Source organism: Petaurus breviceps, unplaced genomic scaffold, assembly GCF_028583685.1.
Source record: "Petaurus breviceps papuanus isolate PSGF00001 unplaced genomic scaffold, PetGlider_PUasm1.0 188, whole genome shotgun sequence".
NCBI lineage: Eukaryota > Metazoa > Chordata > Mammalia > Diprotodontia > Petauridae > Petaurus > Petaurus breviceps.
In genome coordinates, this window is record NW_027185804.1 from 13,091,358 (window position 1) to 13,111,405 (window position 20,048).

At 41.0% G+C, this 20,048-nt stretch overlaps 1 protein-coding gene across 10 annotated transcripts in view; it reads left to right on the forward strand.

The window, feature by feature from the left end:
- Positions 1–20,048, forward strand: part of ANO5 (anoctamin 5) — a 137,806-nt gene that overhangs the window by 99,552 nt on the left and 18,206 nt on the right. For 6 of the 10 annotated variants that reach the window (XM_069091291.1, XM_069091297.1, XM_069091292.1 and 3 more), the window contains 9 exons: positions 688–822; positions 1,299–1,404; positions 1,503–1,563; positions 6,028–6,179; positions 9,965–10,042; positions 10,737–10,811; positions 12,998–13,220; positions 18,346–18,515; positions 19,020–19,117. In XM_069091291.1, coding sequence (XP_068947392.1) covers positions 688–822; positions 1,299–1,404; positions 1,503–1,563; positions 6,028–6,179; positions 9,965–10,042; positions 10,737–10,811; positions 12,998–13,220; positions 18,346–18,515; positions 19,020–19,117 — 1,098 coding nt within the window. The remainder of the gene's footprint in view (positions 1–687; positions 823–1,298; positions 1,405–1,502; positions 1,564–6,027; positions 6,180–9,964; positions 10,043–10,736; positions 10,812–12,997; positions 13,221–18,345; positions 18,516–19,019; positions 19,118–20,048) is intronic. The other 4 variants (XM_069091295.1, XM_069091298.1, XM_069091294.1 and 1 more) reach the window with 3 other exon arrangements.

Below are 20,048 nucleotides of genomic sequence, written 5' to 3' on the forward strand. Positions count from 1 at the left end.
TATCTATCTATCTATCTATCTATCTATCTATCTATCTATCTATCTATCTATCTATCTATCTATCCATCCATGTATCTATCTGACTATCCGTCCATCCATCCATATATCTATCTGTCTGTCTATCCATCCATCTATGTATCTGTCTGTCTGTCCGTCCATCTATCCATCCATCCATCCATATATCTATCTATCTGTCTATATCTTTGTCTATCTATCTACCTATCTCTGTCTGTCTGTCTGTCTGTCTCTCTCTATCTGTGTCTGTCTATCTATCTATCTGTTTATATTAAATGAGAGAATTGGACTAAACTATCATGGTGGTCCCTTCTAGCTCTAGGAAGGTAGACATCTGTCTGATTTGTATTTGGGAGGCAAAGCCCAAACGTTTGAAGCACTTTTGAAGCCTTGCTATTCAGAGTGGAAACTCCACAGCATCAGAGATTTTAATATGGAAGGAACCATCGAGATTATCTAGTTCATTCTAGTTCACTTCCCAGAGGAGGAGATTGCAGCCCAGAGTAGTTTGTACTGTGACTTCTGCAAGATCACAAAGGTAGTAACCATCAGAGTCAGGATTCAATCCTCTGTCCCCTGACTCCCAATTCAGGGCTCTTCTCACTGTACCATTTAGCATCTGTCCTGTGGAGCCAGTGTGTCACTGAATGTGTCCTTACCTCTTTTTCACAGGAGATATTATGGAGAGCGCATTGGCATCTATTTTGCCTGGCTGGGATTCTATACTGAGATGTTGTTCTTCGCGGCAGTTGTTGGCCTAATTTGTTTTATCTATGGCTTGATAACAATGACTGGCAACATGAGCAGGTGAGGATCTCCTCCCCCCCCCACCCCCACCCCATACCAAAACATGAAAGGGTTTGGCCATGTACTGGATTTAACTTTCATCTTTGCAAGGGTTTGGCATCTCAAAATGTTCACGGTAGCAGAGTGAGTATTTCAATGGCAGTAGATCCTCATTTCCCTCAGAAGAAGCCCACATTTTGTAGAGAGGATGTCTTGCCTCGCCTCTCTCCCCTTTCCAATCCACATCCACCTAGCTGCTAAAGGGATTTTCCTAAAGCACAGATCTGACCACGCTACTCCCCTACTCAATAAATCCCAGCGGCTCACTTCTATTTGGATACTTCTTCTGTTTGGCATTGAAAGCCCTTCCCGATCTGTCTCCAGCCTACCTTCCTGGGTATTACATGGTATTGTCCTTTCCAACCACACTGGGCTCCTTGCCATTCCTCACATGTGCCCTTCTATCTCTCATCTCCTTGCCTTTGTATCCATCACAGCATAGAAATCTGCAACGAGTCCATTGGAGGAGAGATCATCATGTGCCCTCTCTGTGATAAGAACTGTGAATATTGGAAATTGAATACCACGTGTGAATCCTCAAGGGTCTGTATTCTTCTCTATGTTGGGCTACAGAGATTGAGGAGAGCCTTGGGGTGTGGTGACTGCTGGTGATTAATGATTCTTCCTTATCTTCTCTGCAGTATTCGCACTTGTTTGATAACGTGGCCACCCTATTTTTTGCAATATTCATGGGAATTTGGGGTGAGTATCTCTGCACACACATGAAAGGTATCACGGTGTACTGGCTAGGGAGAGAGCCTCAGAGCCAACAAGATCTGGCTTCAAAACCCTCCTCTGACTCTTACTGGCTCCAGGACCCTGGGCAAGTCATGTAACTTCTCAGTGCTATGGGCAACTCTTTAAGATACTGAGTTTCAGAGAAGGTGACAACCTGTATTAATAGATGGAGCTCCTCCCTGGAAGTTACATACCAACGAAATCACAGCTGAGGTCCCTATCCCTCTCTCTTCATGGAGACCAGCTTCCTATAAAGGTTCCATTCCCACCTTTTCCCACTTGTTCCGAAAGACCTCTTCACCATTGGGCCCATAGGGAAGTACTTGGAAAACTGCCTAAGGCCAGGGCCCCCTTTTCATTTTCATTTTTGTCCACTCACCTAGTAGAGCATCTTATAAAGAGCAGCTTATCAGATGATAGGTACAGAGCTGGAAGGGACCTCCCTTATTTCACAAATGAAGAAACTGAAGCCTAGGGAAGCTAGGTTATTTGCCCAGCATCATTCATCTTGAAAGTCTGAGATGGGATAAACTCAGAACTTCTGAGAACTTTTTTCCAATGGACTGAACCTCCTATATCAGAGATACTAAATAGGAACTGGATTGAATTGGAGCCGCAGTAATTGAAAAGATTTTTGACTTAGGTCATACTGCATAAATATCTATTTTTCCTTTTCATCCCCCCTTGAGTTCATAAGCTATCTCTGAAGCTTCATATCTAATTTGTACCATTTTGTGGGTCCTGGAGAATAGAACTAGACCAGAGAATATAAATTTGGGGCTTATCATAAGGGAAAATGTCCTAACAATTCAATCTTTCCAACATTTGGTACATTGGTTCATAATGTAATGGACTTTCTCCATCAAAGGTGACTACATGACTTCAGAGATGTAACCAATGGGATTAATGCATTAAGGCAAATGTTGTACTGCATAACCTCAAAAATCCCTTCCATCTTGGAATTTCTATGATTTGAAATGAAAGTCCTTCCAAAATAATGATCTTTAAAAAAAAGTTTTCTCTGCCAATTTGATTCTTTAAGCAAAAGAAAACCGATTTTTAAAAATGTAATAAAAATAAGAGGCAGCAAGACAGTAAATAGTGGCCTCATTCAGGAAGATCTTAGTTTCGGTCCTGCCTCCAAACACAGTTTACTCTTGAAGACTTTTAGTAGCAGAACAGATGCAGATTGACAATGGTGGAAGAAATTTCCTCATTTGAAATTCCATTCACCAATTAAATCACCAATTCAACCAGTCAAAAATTAATAAAACACTTGGGGTGGCTAGATGACACAGTGAATATCTGCCCTGGAATCAGGAGGACCTGAGTTCAAATCCAGCCTCAGAAACTTGACACATTTACTAGCCATGTGACTTTGGGCAAGTCACTTAACCCCAATTGCCCTCCAAAAAGCAAAAATAAATAAATAAATAGAAAATAAAATGCAAAGCAAAACAAATCATCCTCCTCCTAATGTCATATGACAATTACTCAGATGCCTTGTTGGGACTTAGAAGTGGCCATAGATTCTCAAAGGCCGTCCCAGGAGACCAGCTATGCTTATAGGTCCTGCATAGTAGGTTGCAAACCTTTTGAGTACAGGATTGACAATGGCTCATCTTTTGTTTAAGGACCAGCCTTGCTAAGCTCAGAGAGACTTATCATTAGCCAAACAATGTGTTTTTTTTTCCAGTTATAGAAAAACAGTAACGCTAAGTGGCAAAGCTGGCTGACCTGTATTTATGACTTGGCTATAGTAATCTTAAAAGGATTAGCCTACCCTTCACTGTTGAGTATAAAGACCGGAACACAAGATGTGGGAAGTAAGGGTAAAGCTGTAGAGGAAGCTGAAACTAATGGATTCCCTAGTACCTCCAGAAAAAGATTGTCCCAGGTTTGGCGGGTCAATAAAGCTAGATCTTGACATCATTGACCATCTAAACCCCCTTCTGGATTTTTCAGGATGTTTCATTCATAGGATCATAAATCGATAGTGGAAAGGGATCTTAAGGTCATCTCAGTCTTGAACAATTCAGAACTCGAAGAGATATTAGGGTGCTGACCCTTTCATTTTTACATAGGAAGAAGCTGAAGACCAGAGTGGTTAAGTGACTGGTCAGTGGTCTCACAACTATTAATTGTCTAATTTAGCCCTGCATTCACTATAACCATGCTTCATTGAATCCAGAGTCAGAAGGCAAATACTGACCTGTGCGCCGAATCCTAGTCTTTCTTCCATTGGTCATAGCACCGAGAGAAAGAGACCACTGAAATGGGATTCAGGAAGCCCATCTCTGCCACCAATTCCTTGAGTGACCTTGGACAAGCCACTCAACCTTCTCTAGGCCTCTGTTTTCTCATCTATAAAATGAGAAAGCTCCTTCTAGAGTTAAATTGATAATCCTGTAATCTCCAAAGATATTTAACATTCTATGATTCTTACTTGGGGAGCTCAAAGATGAAAATTTTCTTTTAATGTTTCAAAAGATCTATGAATTTGATCTGTTTGGATTCTATCTCTAGTGACACAGATTCTTTCTTTTTTAACTTCAGTTCAATCCAGTCAACAAATATTAAGTGCCTACTCTGTGCAGGTACTGTTCTTAGCACTTAGGATACAAAAAGAGGCAAAAGACACAATTTCTAAGCCTCCTTCTGCATACTCTTGTAGATGCTTAAAAGATGCTGTTGCTGAAATATTTTCTTGCTGCGTGACCAAGCTTTTGCCTCTCAGCCAATTTAGTATGCAGAGTATTATGGTAACATCTCCCATGGAAATCAAGATAGACTCTAGTGTGAACTTCACATTTTTTTCATTAATTCAAGAATGTGTCCCATTTGGAAACTTAAGAGACTGACATTGGCATCCCAGATGGAGAACTGGGGAAAGGTACTTTGACAATGCTGCCATCAGGTGGTTCTTTCAGGGATTGTCAGAAGAGCAATGAATTGATTTGCACTTGAATTTTTGTATATTTTTCATTTACCACTTGGAAATTCAACTAAATGATCTACATTGTACCTAACAATAGGAGAAAGAAAGAAATCCTGGCTCCTGACCTCTAAGAACTTATGATTGCTATACAAACATTCAATCCTTCGCTTGTTTATTGTGTGTGAGATCTAGATGGAGAAGGAAACTCAGCCCAACCCCCTCATGGCTCACTTAAGTTAAGTGACTTGCCCATGGTCTCCCAGCTAGTAAACTATATGTGCAGAATTCTGTCCTTTTGTCAGCATGTGAAAAATTACTAGAAATACATGAAAAGACCTAGTATTACCACTTAGGGTGAATTCTGCAGTAATCTGTCAAATATTTTTGAGAGATAACCTCTCTCTATCTTAGTAGATAAGACCTCAGAGATGTCTGAAACACACGGAGGTCATGTGAGTCATCCAGGGCTAGGAAGGGTCATAGGGTAGATTTGAATGAAAGCAAAGCCCAGTGCTCCAGCCACTATTTTATGTTCCCCCCCTCCCACCTTGAGTTACTACTGTTTGAAACATAAGCTTTGGGTATCAGCTTTGCTTCCTGCCAACCTCAGGCCACGAGATGTCAACACCAATGTCTTTCAAAAGCATTGGGTTGTTCTGCTGTTTTCCAGTCTGAAGGCAGAAACTGGGACTGAGCATTGATTCCATTGCTGTAGGGAGCTCCCTTTACCTTCTCTCTAACTTAGAGATGCCCAGGGCATCTCAAGGCTGAAGAGTCTTGCCCAGGGTCATTGAGCTATCATGTGTTACAAATGTGAAAAGCGAAGGGTGCCAGACTTAGAAACAGGCAGCCTCAGGCAACTCAAAGAGTTAACAACTGTCAGAAAAGGAAAAAGAGTATCAAGAAGGGCCTTTTCTTTTTAGGTTACCTCCCAAGCACTGGCTTTTTTTTTTCATTTGATAAGATTTTTCAATTAACCAGCATTTATCTTACCCCCCTCCCCTGCCCCTGCTCCAGTTTAAAATGTCAAACAAACAAACCTTGTAATAAATAAGCTTAATAAGAGTTCCCACATTGGCCATATCCAAAAATGTGTGTCTTATTCTGTACCTTGAAAACATCCCCTCTCTGTTGGGAGGTGGGTGGCATGCTTCCTCAAGAGACCTCTAAAATCAAGGCAGGACATTGTATAGATCAGAGTTCTTGCAGAGTCTTTAAAAATGAAGTGCATAGAATGAGAACAATACAAGATTTATGCAGTAACAACACTGTTTTCTATTTCTCTCTCTCTCTCCCCCTCTCCCTCTCCCCCTCCCTCCCCCCCCCCCCCCCTCCCCCCTCACTCTCTCTCTCTCTCTCTCTCTCTCTCTCTCTCTCTCTCTGTCTCTGTGTCTCTTTCTCTGTGTGTCTCTCTCTCTGTGTGTCTCTGTCTTTCCATGTGTCTCTGTCTTTCTTTGTCTCTCTTGCTTTTTTCCCTCTCCCCTTTGTAGTTACCTTGTTTCTGGAGTTTTGGAAACGGCGCCAAGCCCGGCTGGAGTATGAATGGGACTTGGTGGACTTTGAGGAAGAACAGCAACAGCTCCAGCTGAGACCTGAATATGAAGCCAAGTGTACTCTAAAGAAAAAGAACCCTGTGACTCAGGTAGCAGCACACCCCATACAGAAGTGTGGGTCCTAAACTTTGAGGGAGCTAGGTGGTACAGCAGATAAAGAACTGGGCCTGGAGTCAGGAAAACCTGAGTTCAAATCCAGCCTCAGAAACTTACTCGCTATGTGACCCTGAGCAAGCCCCTTAGCCACTGTTTACCTCAGTTTCCTCACCTGTAAAATAGCAATAATAATATCATCTACCTCCTGAGGTTGTTGTGAGACTCAAATGAGATAGTTATAAGTTGCTTAGCACAGTGTCTTACACATAGAAAGTACTATATGTCATCATCATCATCATCATCATCTTTGCCCCCCAGACAACTCTTTAAGACTTTAAGGTATGAGAGATTGCCAGACTGTATTAGAACATTATTGATTGGGAGTTTTCATAGGGGGAGATCCCAAGGCCAGTAAAACCACAATGAAAAAAAGAGAGCACCTTCCACCCTTACAATGTGCATTTGTATTGACACTTCAACATAAAAAATTATCTGGAAGATTAAATTTATAGTGATCTGGTCCTCCTGTGCAGGTACCACTGACTAAATCCATTTCAGAACTTCATGTTCCCCCAAAACATAGGAGGTGCCAAGTGAGGCTTACCAGCCCTGACCATTTACTAAGTCTGAATAGTGTCTCCAAAGTACTTTTTTTTTCTAAAAAGTCAAAGGAAATTATTGACTCATATAAGATAGTGCATCTTGACTCACTTCAGACGGCTTGGGTGGAGTGCCTTCGTTACTTCTTTTTTTTCTTTTTTTAGTGGGCTTTTAAAAATCCTATGTCAGATCCTAGCCTCTAGAACTGGTGAAGGTCCTCACCATTATCTAGCCCACTCCCTTATTCTACAGGGGAGGAAACTGAAACCCAGAAAGATGAATTAAATTGTCCAAAGTTACTGGGGCAGAAAGTGTAGTTCAGTCAGCCAGACTTTCTGCCTGCAACTCCAACCTCTCCACTACACCATGCTGGCCCTTAAGGCCTTGAATCAAGGAACGTTGACTCTGCCATAATTCTCATATTACCAACCTGGGACACGACATACTTCAGAGGAGACACTCACCTACCATATATGTAGGACACCAAAAGGTTTTCCTGGGTATGAAAATGAGTAAATAAATGAATAATGAATTGTCAAGCCCTTTGTACAAAAGTAGCAAGTATCTAGAGGAAACTCACCAGAAAGGATGAAGCCACAGATGTAACTTGTGTTCTATCAGCTCTGCTAAGGAGTTGTGAGAACAGGCTGATGAGAAGATGATAGAGACCCTGGTCCCTGGAAATAGGAAAACATTTTCTCTTTTGAGCATGATTCATTTCAGGATCCTGCCTTTCACCCTCGCTTGTAGTGACAGAAACTAAAACCATGAATAATCCAGTAGACTATTTCCAGCCACCAGAATACTTTCCTGAGATAATAATAATAATAACAATGGAACATTCTTAAAAATACCCAAACAAGCTACTTCCTTATACTAATAAAGGAACAAGGAGAGGGGTGGTGTTTCTCTGAAGCCATAGTAACAGAAAGAAGAGACAATAAGGAAGTAGGACAGCCCTTCAGGTTAACAAACCAAATTGAGATTTGGACTTTTCAATGAAGTAGCATCTGTGGTGCCACATTATGGTCGTTAGTACTTAGTCCTAATCCTACTGTTATTTTAAAATGGGCAGCCTTAAGCATGATTGTTGATATTTTTGGTCTCTCTCTACATTTGTAGTCCAATACCTAAGTGATAAGCATCAAGAATATTTCAAATATAGAATCAGAGAAAAATGAGCTGAAAGTGACCATAGAGACTATCTAGTCCAGGGGTTCTTAAACATTTTTTATGATCATGGTCCTCTTTGACAACTCATCAGAATAATATTTTTAAGGCATAAAATATGTAGAATTACAGAAGAAACTGATTATATTGAAACACATGTATCAAAATATTTTTTCAAATCAAGTTTATCAATCCCAGATTAAGAATTACTAATCTCATCCAATCCCCTCATCATAAAGATAGTCAGAACTCAGGCCCTTGAAGGTTGTGACTTGTCCCAGGTCACACAGAGGACCTTTGTCTGATGTTCTTTGTAGTATTAGTATGAGTGAGCATCTCTGAAAAAAGTCCTCTCTTTTAACCACAAATGCTTTGGTATCCATTAAGCCAGACTTGAAAAGAGCCTAATTCCCACGGACTTTCTTGTCCCCACAATTTACCTGCCTTTGGTATCTTTTTCATATATGGTCAAAATACCTAAGTAAGTCAGTTTAGCGATTTGGGGGAGTGTCAAACTGGAAGAGATAGCCATATGTGGGAAACAAAGCCTGAGGGAAAAAATGACCCATGACTCTTGTCCATTAAGGTGGTTAAAGCCATTAGGAAGAGGCAAGTAGAATCATAGAATGGTGGAACCAGCTAGGTCCCTTTTCAGATTCCTTCCGCTGCTCTCATTTTGTAGAAAAAGAAAATGAGGCCAGTAGAGAGGAAGTGAAGTCATATAGATAGCAAATGGCAAAACCAAGGTATAAAGGATTGATTTATAATGCTCTAGTCTTCAGATGATTCTGTGTATGTGACATTCCCTGTATCTCAAGCCCAACAACCCAGTGACAAGACGCAATGAGAAATCAAATAAGACTAAATCCTCCATCTCAAGTTCTCTCTCATTTCCCATCCCACCCAGTGAACTAAGGTTCACCAGTAGATGATCTCAACGCTGGTTACGCAGGGCATTATGAAAGAATCTGCTTATTTTTTGCATAGGTGATTTGGTGGTAGCTTTTCTTCTGAAAATACTTGCCATGACTGATCTCCTGGTGCTTGATCTCAAATAAGAGAGAGAAGATTTTCATTTTCATTCTTTAGAACACCAATGTTGTCCTGAACGCATAAAAATCCAGTGGTTTTGATGAGCTTAGTGCCACAGACTAGAAAAAAACCCCAACATATGTAGTTGAATGAATCAATACTTCCCCATCATTGCTCTAATGCAAACTTAAAAATGTCTCCATTTGACTACTCTATCAATGTTCTTTTCCCAGCACCGCTAATAGTTGTTCATGCCATGTCTGTTCATCCAAAGACTATAATTGTTGCACTGTTTTTTTTTATTCTACAGAGGGATCATCCTGATATATCAAGTTAGAGACAATTAGCCAGGAGTTAAGACCTTTTCATCTATGTGCTGAGTTTAGAGAAGGCTCTGGGTTGAAGTTGAAATTATAGCACCAGTCCTCTGCCAATATATAGTGGAAGATAATTAAAGAGATGCTATAAAAAATATCCTGTAAGCACCACTGGGTTAAGCAATTGTAATGAATCTCACATTGAACATGGAATTCAATGGTTTTATAATTCCTAATGTCTTTTGGTTACAACTCCATGACAGAGAGGGGAAAAAAAAGCCCAGACACCATTAACCCTGCTAACAATTATTAACAGATAAATTGGTATATAGTAAGCCAATTGTCAAAGAGTGACCATTATACTATACTGTGAGTAAGAGTTGCTATGTTGTGGTTTGACCACCTTCTCCTACTGGACAGCAGATAGCCAAAGGATGATAAGAATCGCCATGCCAAACATGAACACCGCATCTATGATCAGCAAGTATGATATCAGTGTATTAGAAAGAGGCCAAGGTGCCACCTAAAGAAGCTTGGGGTTTGTCAGGGCTTGCCCTGTTGGGTATCCAATTCTGTGTATGTGCTTCCATGCTTCCATATTCTTTTCCTATTTGGCTGTCACCCCAGCCCTCTTTGAACCATCTAATCTGATATTTTAGGAACTAGAACTTGAAAGAAAGTGGACTTTAGATTTCTATGGGAAGCTATTCCTCTGCTGGATGGCAATCCTCTTTTGGGTAAGACTTAGCTGCTTCCTTTTGGAGTTGGGGTCTTGAACTAACCCAACTAACACATTACATGAAGAGTTCTAGCAGTGGTGATGGTCAGGCTTCAAGATGGTGTGGAAGAATGGGATACATCCAAATAGATGCAGGTGGAAGAAAGTTTCCACATTGCACCTCATGCAAAGCAATGCCAGTCTCACTGTTACACTGGAAAGAGTGTTGGATTTGGGGTCAAGGAATTTGGGTTTACATCTTACCTCTTTCATGTGTTACATGTATGACCTTGGGCAAGTCGCTTAAGGGTAGGACTGTTTCCTCATTTGCAAAATAAGAGAATTGGACTAGATTCCCATTAATATACCTTCCAGACCTTCATTTAGGATCTTATTTCCCTATGAGCTTTGGAGCATGCTCAGTCTAACCTTGGCACTCCTCCTGGGGTGCCCACATGTGCCTTACCAACCTGCGGTTCAATGCTGCATGCCCACAATAGCTGGTGGTTCAGCAGGCTGAGCTCAGCCCATAGAGGTTCTTTGACATTTTGACCCTGACTCACCCCTGGCATTGACTTTCCATGACTGGTGGTGGGCTCGCCCAGGGTGTGCCTGCTCTCCCACAGCTCTCGGGGACTCTTGACAGCTGCTTGGTGTTCAACCTGTTTGGAGTGTGGATTTTGAATCTTGCCCTGCCTGCTGGCTTGTTACAGGAAATGGAGCCTTATTTGCCCATAACTAGTCAAGCGCTGCGATTCTGTTTCTCAGGAGCTACCGTGTTGTTCTGGGTGAGCATTTCTTTGATTCCTCATCCCTTTAACCACAAATTGTTTGGGGCTTGTCCCGTGGCTTGCTCTCCCTGGTGGGACTCCTTGTGGGCTCTGGCACCCAATGTTTTCCTGTGTGCTTCATGTGATCCTCTCATGCAAAGGGCACCAGAATTAGAGTCGAAACTATCATGGGGAAGAACTAGGAGAAAAGGAGAGAGCTCCTATTACCTAGTCTTCCTCCCATGTGACCAGTGAATTTTGTCCTACCCTTTCCTACCTGAGTTGAGCAGAGAAAATTTGTAACTGAAAAGGCTTATCAATTTTCCATCCAGGGCTGCCCATATTTTTTTCAGTTTTTTAAAAAATAAAGTCTATTTCTCATATCTCCTACTCCTAAGGAGAAAACAACCCCCAAACCCTGCCTGTCTTTTTCATTTGAGCTCTTGCTGAGATAACCATAGAAGGGAAGATAAATTGTCACCCATAGATTAAAAAAACCAAAAACAAAAACATGATTTTTATCAGTATAGAACCTCCCTTTGGAGGAACTAATTCCTGAAACTGATTACAATCCCTCTGTGACTTAGAACACAAATCCTTGGGCATTACCTGAGGCACATAGAGGTTTAATTCCTTACCCAGGACCTCACAGTCGGTGTATGTCAGAGGCTGTCTTTAAACCAGAGGCTGATCTTCCTGACCAGCCTACTATCTGTTATATTACCTCTAGACCACCTAATGTCAAAGGATAGAATTAACACAGCCTATAACAGCCATCTACAAGAACATTTGATCCTTCTAATGATAGTGACACTATCCCTATTTGACCCTCTCCTAATATAATCCCTCTTGCATCTGGTTCCTAATTTAAGGAAGTGAGGGGGAATAGCCTTTTTCATGGGCATTTTTCTAAATGCAAAGGGTATTAAGAGATAGAGACAGAGTAGTATAATGGATAAAGGAGTAATTTTGAAATGACATGGGTTCCAATCCTGCCTCACCATACACCCTGGTCGAGTGCCGCTGGCAGTCACTTATCTTCTCAGTCCTAAAGGCCTTGTTAAGATTGTAAGTTGAAGAGCCAAAGCTGAAAAGCCGATTTGCTTTGGTAGAGTGAGTCTCCTCACTGGGAGTTTTCTTTGTGGAGGAAATCACAAACAGATCACTACCTAAGACAGGTTCACTTTGACAGGTTGTGGTAAATCCCTACTCTGCGATCTTCAGTTGCTGGCTTTCTTTTCCCATTGGATTGGTAATGTGGAGCATTTCCTTCCAAATCTCTTACCAGCCCAAAGGAGGAGGGAATGCTATATAGCATACCTTAGGACAACAGGACTTTCCCTTGGGAGGGTACAAGTGGTGTTCTACCACCGTTGTTCTGCTCCCCTTTTCCAGTTCTTAACGGATCAGACCCTAAGATCCCCCATTTTAGGCAGATTGGGGTAAAATGGTTATATCATGGATATTTTGATCATAGGACCAAAGTCTATGCCTCCCTCAAAAAATTCATTGTTTCATTTTAAGTTAAACGGTGCAAGTCACAGAATAGGGCACCCTGAACATGTGTAATACCTTTCCTAGCAAGAGTCCTCTTCCATGTCATACCACGATAGGTAATGACTTCTGACTGCATAAAAATGGAGGGAAAGATTAGAAAGTGAGACTTCTATAGCTGTTATTTCAGAATGGATAGAAGGCCTGGACTCAGGAAGTCCTGAGTTCAAGATCTGCACATGGCGACAAACTGGCTCTCAGGTCCTGTGTAAGTTACACAAAGGTTGTCAGTAGAATTCTTGATCTGCAGTTAGCTCAGGAAGGAGCATCCACACTGGGAATCCCCTGCACTGAAGAACTCACTGCACTGGCTCAAGGAGAATTCCAACAAACCTGATCTTTACAGCCATCACAGGACAGTCACCCCAACTTTGCCGTAGATCTTAGGGAGTCTTAAACATTTCCCACTGGAACTTTGCTAGATGCAGTAATGTATGTATACATGGTGTTTTCTTAATATTCATGTCCTATCAACAGGAGGGGAGACTAGTCTGGTGCCCTTTGCATGTTAGGCCTGCTAAATTGTCTGATTAAAATGAGAAGTGACCAGCGTGCTGCACAGGTGTGGGGAAGTCCCCACCCAGGTTGGGCATGCAGCTCCAAAGCCTGAAGCCATAAGTTCTCAACACTTACCCTCCCCCCCCCCTTAGATCTCTCTGATCATAGCCAGTATGATAGCAGTGATTGTGTACCGCCTGTCGGTCTACGCGGCATTTGCAAGCTTGATGGAGGATACAGAAACCCTCCAGCCCATCAGCAGCCTACTGACACCCCAGCTGGCCACGTCGGTCACTGCATCCTGTTTGAACTTTGTCATCATCATGATCCTGAATTTCTTGTACGAGAGGATTGCTGTCTGGATCACGGATATGGGTAAGCTGTTCCAATCACTGGGAAAAATCCCTAAGTGCAACTGCTAGTGTGGTCCTGCAAGGTAGAGTGGAAAAAAACTGGCTCTGGAAGTAAATGACCTGGATTCAAATCCTGCCTCTGATTCCTAACATCCTCTGCAGCATTGGGCAAACTGTCCCACCCTCCCTGAGCCTCATTTTCCTCATCTGTAAAATGAGGGGGTTGTACCAGATGTTCTCTGAAGACCCTTCCAGCTCTGGATCTATGATTTGGTAAATGTCAGACCTTGAAAGCCAAAATGGGGCAGAGTCAGATATACTGCACCCCAAAATAAGGTGTGGCTTTAGGATCACTGGAGAAATTTTTAATAAAACTCTTAATATCAAAGTGGTCATCCAAATGAGTAAGTAATTACTAATTACAACTTCAAAGCTGTCAGCTTGGGAAATTATATTAACCAAAATGTCCTTGGGACCCTTTGAAGGCCTTGCCTGCACAGCCAGTTCACAGGTCACACATAAAAGAAAATGTGTGTGTGTGTGTGTGTGTGCGTGTGCATGCGTGTGTGTGGGTGTTCCAGATTGATCACCTATTTAATTAATCAAACTTTGATCTCAATTACTTTTAAAAAATTATTCTTTTTGTATTTTATATCAACCGCTTCCCAATATTCTTCTCCCACCCATTCATAAACCATCCTCCTTTTAATAAGGCACAACAGAGAAGCCAAATCAACTGAAGTAGTGGCCATGATGGCCAAGAAATTCAACATTCAGCACCTATAGCCTCATTACTATGAAGAAGGGAGGATGAGTCATCATTCTTCTTGGAATTAAGACTCAGCATTGAATTTAATCTGATGTCTTCTAATTTATTTTTATTTACATGATTATACCTATTTATTGCCAGTCCTTTTGGTTATGATTTCTCTGCTCCCCTGTGTTTCTCTTGAGATCGCCAAGTATGTCATATTTTCCATCACTATCTTTTTCCATTACAATCAAATGACATAATTTTTCTCCTTAAAAATCCATGACCATTAGACCATAAACTGAGAGGAACCTTGCAAGGAACCTTAAAGGTCACTAAGTTCAACTCCTTCATTTTACAGATAAGGAAACTTAGGCTTAGTGAGGTTAAGTGATTTGCCCAGGGTCCCACAGCTAATAAGCATTAGAAGTGTAAATGGAATCCCAGTCTTCCTAAGTCTAAGACCAGCAACTACCCATTTTGCCATTCTGCCTGGTCAATCCTGGTTAGACTCTGATCTTTACGTGCCCTTCTAGCTTTAAATTGTATTGTTTATTTCAGTCTTGGAAAACACATGGGAATTAATGAATCAGCTATTAGGAGTCAGAAAGAATTTTAGACTCCATTGAATATCCCAAGCCCTTCATTTTTACAAAAAGGGAAAGTGAGGCAGTCCAAAGAGTCAACTTACTTAGATCAACTGGATATTAATTTTAAAATGTGAAGACATTCTGGGTTGAAGTGGATACTTGGAGGTAAAACCCCACACCAGTTTGAATTGATGGCATGGTGACAATGTCATGATGATGTGATGATGATGATGATGTTAGAGTATGGTCAGTGACTGAAGGAAATTGGCTTCTGGTATAGTCTAGTTTCACAAAGGCAGAAAGTTGAAAGGAAAGAAAGGATTCTATTTTAGTACTTCAGTGGATCCCTGATCTCCACAGTGTAGGTATTCCCTCTAGTAGCACAAATTTCAACCTTTCTGTGTTTCTCATCCTTTGGTATTTTAAGACATTCCTTTAACTTTATAACTCAAAGGTAAAATGTTAGCAGAAACTCTTTGACTTTTAATGGAACTTAACTCTCAATGTGTCCCAAAGTATCTTTCAGCAAATGTTTGGCCTACTAAATTGATGGCACCCATATTTACCAGTGTAGATTCCTTGTCATTCCAGTTGCTATCCTCTCCTTCTATCTGACATAGGATAATAACATGAAAGTATCTTCATTTGGCATAAGACTGAGGCTAAATGGAGAAGGAAAATGCCCTGGTCTGAATGCCAGGACTCAGAGTTCTAACTCTGCCACTCAAACCATGTGTGAGACATTGGATAAATCACCACTGTTAATTTTCTGATGAGTGTAAGTGTTGGCCTAAGTGGCCCTTTCCATCTCTCAAACTAAATGTCTTGCATCCAACTTGTACCCAAGGCCAAGTTTAGTGCTTAAATCCCTCATGTGTTAGGCTGTTTCATCTCTGAAGTCATTCTATAGCCTGAACAGTATTAGCCCAAAGAACCAGTTCCCTAATAAACAAGGATTCCACAGAAAGAAGAACAAAGAGTAGAAAGGAAAGACAGATGCTGCTTTACTGACCCAGTTCTTCTTAGTCCCCAGTCAAAATCTGGTTGAAAGTTAAGTAAATCATATTGTTCCCCCATAAAAGCTGTGTGATTTTGTTTGTCTCTGTTGGAAGGGAAGGAGGAGTGTGGTACTATAATTAGTGAGGTTCCTTAGAAGGCCTTTGATCCTAAAAAGTAGAAGAAACTAGAAGTGACAAATCTTACTCTCCTAAATAATAGGGGAGGGAAAAGACTAAGCATTTATTAAAACCTACTAAGGGCTAGGCACTTTTAAGACCTTTACAAATATTATCTCATTTGATCCACATAATGGCCCTGGGAAGTAGGTGCAAACGATAACCCCATTTTATAGGTGAGGCAGACAGAAGTTAAGTGACTTCCCCATAGCCACCCAGCTAATAAGCATCTAAGACCAGATTTGAACTCATGTCTTACTGACTTGATGCCCAGTGCTGTGCCTACTTTGCCACCTAGATGACCATACTAGCTCTCACGCCTTCTCCCTTGGCCATCTCAAAGTCTAGAGCAATTCTACCCCTCTTTCCTTTTTTATGGGTCCAGACTCTCAGTACTAAAAGTCCAAAATGGCAGTCCTGTAGTTGCATGCTATTTTTCTAAGGCAATCATGATCCTATTTGTCAAATAAGTCAGAAGGAAACAAAAGTTCTAGGTTATCCCACTTTGGACTACTGGATTCCGATCTCTGCTTTGACTTTACTAACAGTGCAGCTTTGGGTAAGTCACTTCAATCTCCTGGACCTGTTGTCTCATCTCTAAAATGAAGAGGTTTGGACTGGGTGACCTTTGAAGTCCCTTTCAGCTCTCGGTCAATGACTTCTTGCCCATACTCCTCTTTCCCTGAGGCTGTCACCTCCGAGACTCTCTGAGGTTTAGTAAATGATAGCTTATTTATTACACACTTGGTGGTACAGCAACTCCAACCCAATTAAATAGCGAGTCCTCAAAGTTCAAATCTCTTCTGCTCCATTGTTCTCTCAACAGGAAAGCTTTTATTTTCTTATTCCCACTCATGTTCTATCATCCAATAAAAGGGCAATCAGAGCAAATCAGCTACTTTAAAAAAACAACAATAATCAGCCACTACACGCAGCCTATTTAAATGAGATGTACTTAAATAAATTCATTTTGTCATCTTCTAATTGAAATGCAGTTAAATTGCACTAAAATCAGGAGGTTCACTACCAGAGCACATTATTGTATATGCCTTTATGTTAATGGGAAGCACTAATTCAGTCTGTGAGAAGACACTGACCCCATAGAAATAACTTTGCAAGAGGAAATTAATAGAACAGAACTCTTGTCCCTGCTTGGCTGTATCTTTGCTGCCCTCTTGTGGTGAGAAGAGAATCTAGCATTTCGTAGCTTTGAGATATTTTGATTGGAAATGGCATTGGTTTTATTTCAGAGCATGAATTTTCGTTTTACATGTATGTATGTATGTATGCATGCGTGCATGCATGTCTGTATGTCGAGTAAAGGGAAAAAACAATATGAAATCTGGCAGCCTCGGAAAATGTGAGAGCATTCAGTAGTCAAGAAGAGAAACACGTAGTACATAGAGCAGGATTCTTAACCTGGAAATTGTGAAATTGCACTTTAAAAAATTTTTGATAGCCATATATCAATATAATTGGATTATTTTATAACCTTACGTATGCCATTGTATGTATTAATAAGAACTCTGATGAGAAGGGGTCTGTGGTTCTCGTCAGCCTGCTAAAGGGGCCTATGACACAAAAAGGTTTAAGAACCCTGGGTTCTTGAAGGTCTTGAATCTGGAAAGGACTTTAGGAATCTTAGGATCGTGGATAGAGAGCTAGGAAGTACCTTAGGAGTCATCTACTTCTATTGTCTTTATAGGAAAGACAAATCCTTTTAGAAAAACTTCTGCCCCCTTTTCTAATGACTCATCTTATTAACAGCATCTTATGAAGAGAGAGAACAAAGAGCTCTGTTGTATGGACTGGATTATTCAAGGGATAAACATAAATTTGGAGATTCTCAAAAGAGGAAGGTCAAGAGTAGCAGTGGTCTTTCTTTCCCTCCTTTACACTGAAGGACTAATTCCACTGGAAACTGCTTAATGGAAACTAGAATTCTAGGGATTTCTCCAGGCTGCTCTGACAAGTTTGGACAGCATTGACCTCAGTGGACAAGTCTGATGCAAAACTCTGCACAATTTTTTCAAGAATAAGTCCACTCATTCATAAACAAAATATTGTATTGAGAAGACCCAAATAGGGTTCTGTAGGATAAAATTTTTTTTTTTCTTCTCCTCTTCCCCTTCCTTCTTCTCCTTCTCCTCTCCTCCTCTTCCTCCAAAGAGCTTATATGGAAATCTAAACCAACCATATGCATATTAAACAACAAGAGACTTAAAAGAGCTCAGCTGATGCAGGCATAAGCCTTATGAGTGAATGCTTAGGTAATTTCACTGTATAGAAGGCAGTAAAAACCAATGTGAGAAGAGCACAATAGAGAGAAGAAACCTCAGAGATAACCTAATCTGACTTCCTCACTTTCTGGATGAGGAAACTGAGACCGTGGAAGTTAATCATGAGGCGTCCTCTGTGCTAGGCTTACTTAAGGCGATATAGGTTGTAGAGGTCACAGGCAAGATCTAAATCTGGGTCCTTTGACCCGGAAGCAAAACTCATGACACTGTACCATGTAGGTTGGCCATATCCTAGGCACAGCCATGCCTCCAGTTACCCAGGTGAGCACTGGTTCTCAGGGAGAGACAATACAGTCCTTGGCATTAACAATTTGTGTTTTTGACCCTTCAGAAATTCCTCGAACTCACCTGGAGTATGAGAACAGGCTTACGATGAAAATGTTCCTGTTTCAATTCGTCAACTATTACTCGTCGTGTTTTTACGTGGCTTTCTTTAAAGGGAAGTTTGTGGGCTACCCAGGAGCCTACACATACATGTTCAACAAATGGAGGAACGAAGAGGTAGGATTGCTCTTCAGGGAAAGGTCCCCTTTGGGTCGCTGGTGTTTTGTTTGTCCTTCATTCTTGAAGAGAAACATGACATCAGGAAGGTGATGCCATACTGAATGCCTGATATATAATCAGCACTGTGGTAGGCTCCTTGCCTTCTGAGAGCTTACATAGCTCCCATCTCCTCAAGTTTTCCTAAGGTACCTTGTCCGAGTCCCTACTTTGTCTTTTTTCTTGCATGGCATAGCTTCCTTGGTATAGCATAAGTTCTTTGAAAGTAGGGATCATGTCATTTTTTTAAATGTCCCTAGCATAATGTCTTGGACATAATAAGTGTTTCATTCATTTTTGTTGAATTATAATGGTCAATCATGTCTTAGAAGACATCTGACAGGCTTCCCTTCAAATGACAAGTTAAATTGGTGTTCAGATAGTTGGATCGGGGCATTTGTTTCTTTTCTACTCTTGAGGGGAAAGTACCTCTCATTGTCCCTTCTTTCTTTTGCCTATGTCCAGTGTGATCCAGCAGGCTGCCTCATAGAACTGACAACACAGCTCACCATCATCATGGCTGGAAAGCAGATCTGGGGTAACATCCAGGAAGCCATTCTGCCGTATGTATTATTTTGGAGTTCCCCATCTAATAATAAGCATATGACATTTACACAGAGCTTTAAGGTCAGAAGGAGAGCTCCCTGATCCATTTAGAGGACCAAAACATGTAGGCTCCCTTGAGGATGATAGCAGTCTTGCTTCTACAACAGAAATTTGAACCAGTAAAAACCTTGTCTGTAACTCAAATAGTCACTGATGCAGTAAGGTAACACAGGCTCGGCCAGGTATAGCACTGTTAGCCTGACTGATGTGGGAGGAAAGAGGACTTCATTGACTCTCATTGGGAGATGCCACTGAGCAAGAGAAAGGCTGCTGATCTCTGCTACGTGAGTGCTGCTTGGATTGGAAAACCATTGGCTGCAGTGTCTTTGTAAAGACATCTCTTTTTCAGCTGGGAACTGTAGCAGAAGTGATGTGAAGGGGGAAGAAATGGTGGTGAAGAAAATGTTGCATTTTATTCACAGCTAAGAATTAGATGGGAAAAGAGGAAATCTTCTCCCATAGCTGGTGCTGATTTTGTTAAAGTAGGTTATACCAAGAGTCTACAGTTGGGAGGACAGGAGTTTGAATCCCACCTGTGCCACCTACTAGCTGTGTGACTATGGGGAAAGCTTCTTTATCTCGCAGAGTCTCAAATTTCCCCCTCTATAAAATTACTATTATAATATCTACCTCCTAGAGCTGTTGTGCCATCATGAAGGCAAACTTTAAAACAATATAGATAGATATAGATGTGAAACATATATAAATATTAATAAACTTATATAAATATTATGTAAATGTGTATGTACACACACACACATATATATATACACACACATCTATACATATGTATGTATATTAGAAACCCATAATCCTTTGTTGTCTGACACATTCCTTTCTGTTGTTTACTCATTTCATTCATGTCCAACTCTTTGTGACCTGATTTGA